The 9,472-nt window shown below is 49.6% G+C and overlaps 3 protein-coding genes across 3 annotated transcripts in view; 2 read left to right on the top strand and 1 right to left on the bottom strand.

The window, feature by feature from the left end:
- Nucleotides 1-2,885: 2,885 nt before the first annotated feature.
- Nucleotides 2,886-4,558, top strand: EMWEY_00040350 (hypothetical protein, conserved; the record flags this gene model as incomplete). The annotated part of the gene is made up of 2 exons (XM_013482559.1): nt 2,886-4,013; nt 4,316-4,558. The coding sequence occupies 2 exons, from the start codon at nt 2,886-2,888 to the stop codon at nt 4,556-4,558; spliced, it is 1,371 nt and encodes a 456-aa protein (XP_013338013.1).
- Nucleotides 4,559-5,603: 1,045 nt separating this feature from the next.
- EMWEY_00040340 (splicing factor 3b subunit 10, putative) lies at nt 5,604-6,542 on the bottom strand (the record flags this gene model as incomplete). The annotated part of the gene is made up of 4 exons (XM_013482558.1): nt 5,604-5,810; nt 5,993-6,056; nt 6,275-6,334; nt 6,451-6,542. The coding sequence occupies 4 exons, from the start codon at nt 6,540-6,542 to the stop codon at nt 5,604-5,606; spliced, it is 423 nt and encodes a 140-aa protein (XP_013338012.1).
- A 1,111-nt stretch (nt 6,543-7,653) lies between these two features.
- The window catches only part of EMWEY_00040330 (hypothetical protein, conserved), a gene marked incomplete at both ends in the record, with an annotated part of 3,304 nt that continues 1,485 nt past the window's right edge, over nt 7,654-9,472 (top strand). The window contains 3 exons of the mRNA XM_013482557.1: nt 7,654-7,757; nt 8,209-8,575; nt 8,858-9,160. Of these exons, the coding sequence (XP_013338011.1) occupies nt 7,654-7,757; nt 8,209-8,575; nt 8,858-9,160 (774 nt within the window). The remainder of the gene's footprint in view (nt 7,758-8,208; nt 8,576-8,857; nt 9,161-9,472) is intronic.

The raw sequence follows: 9,472 nt of genomic DNA, 5'->3' as shown, positions 1-9,472 counted from the left end.
TATATATATATATATATATATTATTCTCTGGGGTTTATATACTAACAATTTACTTTTTTTCCCTAAGTACCCTACACAACATCGACCCCACACTCCCGATCCCGACGCCCGATCCCACACGATCCCATACGATCCCCGACCCCACAGAACCGATCCCCGATCCCCTTCTCCCTCTCTCTTGCTGCAGCACGCGTCTTCTTCCTCTATAGCAGCAATAAAATAATAAATACGCTATATAAGAAACTGCAACTAGGAGTAGAAGGAAGCAGCAACTAGACAAATATACAATAATACTATCTATTTATTATTTATATTTATTTATTTATATTTATTTATTTATTTATTTATTTGTTGGCTTCCTTCCGCCGCTAAGAGGAATTAAGAAGAAGTTGTTACCCCTGCATGCAGCGGTCCTTTTTTCTTATGCATCTCCTCATCAAATAGGCCCGCTAGCTAGCTAGCTAGCTAGCTAGCCAGCAAGCTAGCTAGCCAACTAATTACACAACAAGCAAGGAAGCTAGCTAGCCAGCTAGCCAGCTAGCTAGGTAGCTAGGTAGCTAGCTAGCTAGCTAGCTATATAAGGTAGTAGTGGTATTAGGATATGCATAAGAAAGTGTATATATAAATATATATATATATAATATATAAATATATACATGCAAAGGTAGAGGAGAGTAAATATAAATAAAATATAAATAAATAAATAAATAAATATTTATTTATTTATTTATTTATATTTAATTAATATACATGATCAGGGAATAAGAATGCTGCATCCTTATTAGTTAATTTTTTATATACAGCAGCAAATGTCCATAACTTTTCCTCTAAATTATCTTTTGCCTTATCCTTTGGATCTAAATGTACCTTCATTAATTTAGATCCATCTGCCCGTACACGCCACCTGCATGCATGCATGCATGCAGCAGCAGCAGCAGCAGCAGCAGCAGCAGTAGTAGTAGTAGTAGTAGTAGCAGTAGTAGTAGTAGTAACAGCAACAGCAGCAGGTAATGAGGAAAAGCAACAGCAACAACAGCAGCAACAATAACAACAACCATCAACAACAACAGCAGCAGCAGCAGCAGCAACAAACAGCAAACAGCAAACAGCAAACAGCAGCAGCAGGAGCTTACCTTCTTCCTACTACCTCAGAGGGAGCAACAATATCATCAAGCATTGCATCTTGTACACTTGTTAATGTTCTTGATCTTGGTCGTACTTTTAGATTCTTCCTCTTATAGTCTAATCCTATTATATTACGCTGCAGCAGCAGCAGCAGCAGCAGCAGCAGCAGCAGCAGCAGGAGTAGCAGCAAATGAGATAGCAACAGGAGAGATAGGATTAGATGATGACAGCAGCAGCAGCAACAACAACAACAGCAGCAGATATATAGATATAACACACTATAAAACAATACGTATATACACATATATACATATACATATACATATACACAAATGTACGTATATACACACGTAGATATACACAAAGGAAAGCTTATTTATAAGTTATCCTTCTTTCCTTCCCTTGCTGCGGTGTATGTACACCTCACGTATACAACGAATCAGACAGTCATAAACAAGATTCACAGGAGCAGCAAGAGAAGCAGCAAGAGGAGCAGCAAGAGCAACAAGAGCAGCAGCAAGAGGGCGGTGCATAGACAGCAGAGGGAGGAGAAGAGCAAAGAAAATAGAGTAAGGCACCTCAATGGACAAAATAAAGAAGAAATAAAAATAAAAAGTAAATAAATAAATAAAATAAAAAGAAAAAACAGCAACAGGAACAGCAAATAGATGCTGTCGCTGCTGCGCTGCCCACACGAGTTGTTGCAGTTGCTGCTGCTGCTGCTGTTGCTGCTGGCGTATACCCCTCAATATATATATCAATAAAAAGATTTTTAATTAAATAATTAAAAAATAAAAAAACAAACAAAAAGAAAAAAAGTCATCAGTACAGCAGCAGCAGCAAATTCCCTCCCCCCCATCATAACCCCGCATCCTGTTGCTGCTGCTGAGGTGTATATACACCTCAGCAGCAACCAAAATAGAGCAGCAGCAGCAAATGCAGCAGCTTACTCGTAAGCAGATGTCCCTCCTTTTATTCTTTTCTTAAAGATGATTCATTTTTCTTACCCAACGTGGGGAGCAGCAGCAGCAGCAAGCAAACGGGGACCCCACTCGAGGGCTGCTGCTGCGCATGCATGCAGCAGCAGCCGCTCCCGCCGCAGCGCAGCCGCAGCCGCAGCCGCAGCCGCAACCGGAGCAGCAGCAGCAGCAGCAGCAGCAACTGCTGCTGCTGCTGCTGTCGTTTGCTGCTGGGGGCTGGCTGGTTGTTGTATTAATAACAATTTCTTAAGGATTTATATTTCTTATAAAATAATTTTCTTATTTCTTCTTATTGAGGTGTATATACACCTCAATTCTTTTTTTTTTCTTCTTTTATTTATTTTCTTCTTTTTTTCTTTATTTAATAAGCAGCTAGCAGCAAGCTGTCCTGCTGCTGCTGCTGCTGCTGCTGCTTGTGTCAGTTATTGTGTCTCTTCTTCTCTTCTTGCTGCTGCTTCCTGCTGCAGTTGACCTTCTTAACTCAAGACAAAAGGGAAGCAGCGTCTCTGCTGCAGCAGCAGCAGTTGCTGCTGCAGTAGCGTCAGCAGAAGCAACGACAACACACGCTGCAGCAGCAGCAGCAGCTGAAGCAGAAGCAGCAGAAGCAGCAACAGCAACGACACCACATGGACGTCGTCATCGACCAGCATCATCCGGACGTGACACACCAAGGCAGAAGCAGCAGAAGCAGCAGCAGCAGCAGCAGCAGGACCAGCTGCTGTTGCTGCTGTTGCTGCAGCAGCAGCCGATGTTGCCTTCCTTTGGATAATATACACCGCAATGTCGGGGGCACAAGGGCAGCAGCAGCAGCAGTTGCTGCTGCTGCTGCAGTACTTTGGTTTACCCCCTAGCTGCCGCTGCAGCAGCAAACTGCGCATGCGTTATGTGCTGCTAGCAAAGAAGACACACCCTGATCAGAGGCCAGCAGCAGCAGCAGCAGCAGCAGCAGCAGATTTCGCGCTGCTGCAGCAGAACTATGAACGGCTAAAGGCGCTGTTTGCCGAGGAAGCTGCTGCTGCTGCTGCACGCTCCTCTTATGGCAACTGGAGGGAGCAGCAGCAGCAGCAGCAGCGGCAGCAGCAGCAGCAGCAGCAGCAGCAGTACCGCCACCAGGGGCCTGCATACAAAGACCAATGGTGGTATCAACAGAGGCAGCAGCAGCAAAAGTATTGGCAAGAATGGGAGCAGCAGCAGCAGCAGCAGCAGCAATGGAGACGGCAGCAGCAGGCCAACAGCTGGGAAAGGTGGAGGGAGGAGTACTGGCGACATCAGCAGCAGCAGCAGCAGCAGCAGCAGCAGCAAGACATACCAATAAATGCTGCTAGAGGATTGGGTCTTGCCTTTGGTTTATCTTTTGCTGTATGGCTTACTTCTCCCTCCAGCAGCAGCAGCAGCAGCAGCAGCAGCAGCAGCAACAGAGGGGATAAGCTGCAGGAGCACCGGTTGCTGCAGCGGGAACAGGAGCAGCAGCAGCAGCAGCACCAGTACCGCATGCAGAAGCAAATGATGCTTAGGGAGTCAAGGAGGCAGCAGCTGCTTAAGCACATGAAATTGACTGACGAGTCTGGTAGCAGCAGCAGCAGCAGCAGCAACAACCGCCGCAGCAGCAGCAGACACAGCAGCAGCGACAGTAATCATTTGCACTACGTAGACTCGTGGGAGGACCCGAGCACCGTTGCTGCTGCTGCTGCTGCTGCTGCTGCTGCTGCTGCTGCTGTGGAGTTCATCGAAGACCCTGGCAGCACCCTTGCAGACAGCGATACCAGCAGCAACAGCAGCAGCAGCAGCTATCATGAAGCAGCAGCAGCAGAAGCAGCAGCAGCAGCAGCAGCAGCAGCAGCAGGACCTCCGCCCCACAGTAAGACGGCAGGCAACATCATCAACGGCGACGACTTTTATAAGTCGCGGGTCCGATTGTCCTCCTAGTCCTGCTGCTGCTGCTGCTGTTGCTGCTGCTGCTGTTGCTGCTGCTGCTGTTGCTGCTGCTGCTGTTGCTGCAGCTGCAGCACCGTTGCTGTAGGTGGTGTTAATGGGGGGTGTCTTTGCCTTTGTGTTTTGCTGCAATTGCTGCTGCTGCTCACACTGTAGCGAATGCCGTAGTCACTGTATGCTGCTGCTGCTGCTGTTGCTGCTGCTGCTGCTGTTGCTGCTGCTGGTGTTGGTGTTGCTGCATGTGCTGTTGCTGCTGCTGCTGCTGTTGTTGTTTGCAGTACATACACCGCGCAGTGCGGGTCGTGAAGAGACGCGACCCTGACAGATGCACAGGGGAGAAGGAGCAGCAGCAACAGCAGCAGCAGCAGCAGCAGGTGCACGATCAGCAGGAGCTGCTGCTGCAGCATATGGTGCAGCAGCAGTTGCTGCTGCAGCACGACCTAACAGAGCAGCAGCTGTTGCTGCACAACGAAGAGGGGAATTCAGCAGGCAGCAACAACTGGGGACAACTTTTGGCGTAGCAGCAGCAGCAGCAGCAGCAGCTGCTGCTGCAGCACCTGTATTATCCGCAGGCAGCAGCTGACGCATGCGTGTCTTTGCTGCTGCTGCTGCTGCTGCTGCTGTTGCTGCTGTGCATTCCCCATATGTTTTTCCGACATCTTTGTAGTTCGCTAGCTAGCTACATAGCTAGCTAGTTAGCTACATGGATAGCTAGCTAGCTAGCTAGCTAGCTACGTGGCTAGCTATGGAGGAGGAAGCAGACTCGTCAATGTGCTGCTGGCGCTTTTTTTTTTTGTTTATGTACAGCTAGCTAGCTAGCTAGCTAACTAGCTAGCTAGCTAGCTAGCTAGCCGCTGGGCTGCCGTGCCGGCAAAGAAGAGGGAAGATTCAACTCGCAATGATCGAGAGGGTTTAATCAAATTAACAACGAGGGTTTAGGGTTTATGATTAGGGTCTAGGGTTTAGGGTTTATGATTAGGGTTTAGGGCTAGGGTTTACGATTAGGGTTAAGGGTTTATGACTAGGGTTTATGATTAGGGTTTAGTATTGATGTTTCTTATTAGGGTTTAGTAAACCCTAAACCCTAATAAATATCCTTCTTAGGGTTTACTACTATTAGGGTTTACTATTAGGGTTTAGGGTTTACTGCTAGGGTTTAGGGTTTACTGCTAGGGTTTAGGGTTTACTGCTAGGGTTTAGGGTTTACGAGGGTTTAGGGTTTGCGTGGTCACCATAGAGAAACAACATAAGGGTTTTTCTTATTAAAGGACCGCCGCCCACAAACTATCAGCAGCAGCAGCAGCAGCCGTTGCTGCTGCTGCTGCTGCTTCTGCAGCAGCAGCCGCTGCAGCAAATGCAGCAGCAGCACCCTTGTTGGTGCTGCAGCAACTGCAGCAAATGCAGCAGCATCACGCTGGTTGCTGTTGTAGCAACTACAGCAACTGCAGCAAATACTTCTGCTGCTGCTGAGCATATTGCTGCTGCTGCTGCTGCTGCTGCTGCTGCTGCTGCTGCTTAGGCAGCTGTGGGCAGCAGCAAGACAAGACAAATGATTTGCTGCTGCATTTAGACGTCATCTCCCTCCATGTCCATATCCTTATCATCATCATCCTGCTGCTGCTGCTGCTGCTGCTGCTGCTGCTGCTCCTCTTTTGTTTCTTCTTCCTCCTCTATTGTCTCCTTTGATGCTGCTGCTGCTGCTTCTTTATCTGTCTCTCCTGCTGCTGCTGCTGCACTGTCGCTAGGCAGCACCGCTGTAGGGTGTATCATTTGCTGCAGCAGCAAAAACAAAACGCATGCAGCAGCAACGCCTCTCCCCTGCTGCTGCTGCTGCTGCTGTTGGACAGCTACCCAACTACCTAGCCACTAATACTATGCTAGCTACCTAGTTAATTAATTATCTAGCTAGCTAGCTAATTAGCTAGCTAGCTAGCTAGCTAGCTAGCTGTACGTACAGCAAGGCATCGAAGACGAATCCTCTTGATGCATTCGTTCTCCGCAACAGCGAAGTACGCCAACCTGCAGCAGCAGCAGCAACAACAGCAGCAGCAGCAGCAGCAATTGCAGCAGCAGAAGAAGCAAGAGAAATGAGCCTATTAACTGCAGCGAACTATCCACAAGAGGCAAGCAATAAGTTTTTCCTACGCTCTTGTTGCAGCAGCAGCAACAGCAGCAGCAGCAACAGCAACAGCAGAGCAGCAGCAGCAGCAGCAGCAGCAGCAGCAGGTCCTCCTCACCTGCTGTAGTGTCCCACATGGGACGCCAAAGTATCTCTCTGAATATTTGTCCCCCAATCCCTGAGCAGCAGCAGCAGCAGCAGCACGACAACGAGCAGCAAATACAGCAGCAGCACCAGCAAGAGCAGCAACAGTAGGTGCAGCAGGAGCAGCAGCAGCAATTGGGGTGTACGTACAGCTTAGTAGTGTCTGCATTTCCTGTTCCTGGATATTTACTCTGCAGATGCTGCAGTTGGGAGTTGATAGTAAATCGATCCATGTTAGACATTTTCGCGGTGCTGCAGCAGCAGCAGCAGCAGCAGCAGCAGCTGCAGCAGCAAATGAAGCAAGAAGGATGGAGGGCAGGACGACTGCAGCACCTGCTGCTGCAGCAAAAGAAACCTCAGGATGCTAAAGGATGTGTCTTGGTACTAGCGGTTGCTCTATGGGCAACTCGCGTGCTGCTGCTGCTGCTGCTGCTGCTGCTGTTGTTGTTGTTGTTGTTGCTGCTGCTGTTGCTGTTGCTGCTGCTGCTCCCTCCTTGTGTCTACTGCACGCCCTATTTGCTTCCCTTTAAAAACGATTACTGGGGGAAGCAACTTCGTTGTGGTGTATGCTCAGGTTGAACCCAGCAGCTGCTGCTGCAGCAGCACGAGCAGCAGTAGCAGCAAGAGCAGCAGCAGCAGCGGCAGCAGCACCTGATGCAGCCTCTTTAAGAGGAGAAGACAAAAGCACAAAATTAAATTTTAAATGCTGCAGCAAAAAAAAAGGAAAAAAGAAGAGTTGCCTTTGCTGCCACGCAGCACGCGGGCAGCAGCAGCAGCAGCAGCAGCAGCAGCATCGTTTGCTGCAGCAGCATAAAAGATGGGCCTGTATATATAATACATTATTATCTTACATTTGCTGCTGCTGCAGCTCCGCCAACATAGCAGTACCAGCAGCAGCTGCAGCGGCTGCTGCTGCTGCTGCTGCTTATACACCGGAAGTGGATTAGCAGGCGGGAGGCAATGAGGCAGCAGCACAGCCTGCATCTGCATGCGCTGCTGCTGCTGCTGCTGTTGCTGCTGCTGCTGCTCCCTTCTAGAGCAACTTGCCGTACTGCCCATGTGTATGTAGAGCATCGTCCTCCCCTTCCCGCAGCAGGAGGAGCAGCAACTGCAGCAGCAGCAGCAGCAGCAGCAGCAGGAGCTCCTGCTCCTGCTGCTGCTGCTGCAGATACTGCAGCAACTCCTCCAGCAGGTTTTCTACTATGTGGGGTTCCGTCGCAGCAGCAGCAGCATGCATGCGGCAGCAGCAGGCGATACACCACAACAACTACCAGCAGCAGCAGCAACAGCAGCAACAGCAGCAGCAGCAGCAACAGCAGCAGCAGCAGTAACTGTGGTGCCCTGCTGCTGCAGATGGCATCTAGTAGACCTAAGGATAGACAACCAGGTACTCGTTACCTGCAGCGCATGCGCCGTCAGCATTACGAGCTGCGTGTGGGGCTGCAGCAGAAGAATAGGTGCCTATACACCGCATTCCCTATAGAGGAACAACAAGAAAAACAACAGCAGCAACAGCAGCAAAAACTGCAGCAGCTGCAGCAACAATTCCCCCCTACACTGCAGCAAATAAGAATACCTATTAATAAACAAAAAAAAAGAAAAAAAAAAATAATTGAGGAAAAAACAAGAATAGTATATAGGCAAATAAAAAAACATCAGCAGCAAATATTACCGCTACTGCTGCAGCAGCAGCAGCAGCAACAAATTGTATTAACACAACAGCAGCAGCAAACTGTTAATGCTGCTGCTTATGCACATGAGGAAGCTATTCATGATCGTGTATGGTAAGCTGCACACTCTTCTGCTGCTGCTGCTGCTGCTAGTCCTGGTACTTATGCTGCTGCTGCTGCTGCTGCTCATATTGCTGCTGCTGCTGCTGCTGCTGCTGCTGCTGTGTGTACACCGCAGGCGCTCCTTTATTAATACGCGGGTTATACCTCGTCTTGCTCTGCTGGCGCAGCAGCAGGAGGAGACGGCGCAGCAGCAGTTTGATGCGCTGCAGCAGCAGCAGCAGGAGCTGCAGCAGCAACTGCAGCAGGAGCTGCAGCAGGACGGAACCGTGCTGCAGCATGTACAAGGTATACAGGCATTAAAGAAATCGGTGCGGCAACGCAGCAGCAGCAGCAGCAGCAGCAACTACTACCTACAGGAGCAGCAGCAGCTGCATGCAGTACTAGGTCTAAGAGTTCCTGTTGCAGTCATGGGACCAGCAGCAGCAGCAGCAGCAGCAGATGCAGCAGCAAAAATGAGACGTCTTGCGCAACAAACAAGGAAGGTAATATATTATAACCAACTCTTGCTGCTGTTGCTTTGTTGTTGCTGCTGCTGCTGCTGTTGGTGCTTCTGCTGCTGCTGTTGCTGTTGCTGCTGCTGCTGTGGCTGCTGCTGCAGTTGCTGGTGTTTCCTAAAGAAGCAGCAGCAATATGATCAAGATTAGTTGATTAGTTGCATGCATTGTACCTCCCTGCTGCCCCATTTGCTGCTGCTGCTGTTGCTGCTGCTGCTGCTGTTGCTGCTGCTGCTGTTGCTGCTGCTGCTGTTGCTGCTGCTGCTGCAGCCATTTCTTCAATTTGTGGTGGATTTACACTACGTAACGGAGCAGCAGGAGCTGCTGCTGCAGGAGCCACCGCAGCACTACTGTGACTCTTTGCTGCAGCAGCAGCAGCAGCAGCAGCAGTTGGATCCATTAGCAGCAGATGATGATTATACATCAGTTGATTGGGAGCAGCAGCAGCAGCAGCAGCAGCAACAGCAGCAGCAGCAGCAAGAAGCAGCACTAAGGGATTTCCTGTCTATTACTACGCCTGTTCGTTCTTCTCGTCTTGCTGCTGATGTTAAGGCTTATTCAGATATGCTGCAGGTATTGCTGCTGCTGCTGCTGCTGCTGCTGCTGCTGCTGCTGCTGTTGCTGTTGCTATTTAGGGTGTTTCTGCTGCTGTATATGATGCTGCTGTTGCTGTTGCTGCTGCTGCAGCAGCAGCTGCTGCTGTTTGCTGCTAACGTAGGGGACAAGTGCTGTTACTGTCTGGGCTGCTCGTGCTGCTGCTGCTACGTCATATGCATCTGCTGCTGCTGTTGCTGCTGCTGCTGCTGCTGCTGCTGCTGCTGCTGCTGCAGCTGCCACCTCCCCCTGTAAGTGAGGAAGCAAAAGAACTTGTTGCATCTCTTAGAC

Source organism: Eimeria maxima, genomic scaffold (genome assembly GCF_000499605.1).
Source record: "Eimeria maxima Weybridge genomic scaffold, Emw_scaff660, whole genome shotgun sequence".
Taxonomy (NCBI): Eukaryota; Apicomplexa; class Conoidasida; order Eucoccidiorida; family Eimeriidae; genus Eimeria; species Eimeria maxima.
The sequence above is the reverse complement of the archived record's forward strand: the minus strand, read 5'-3'. Positions and strand labels throughout refer to the sequence as shown.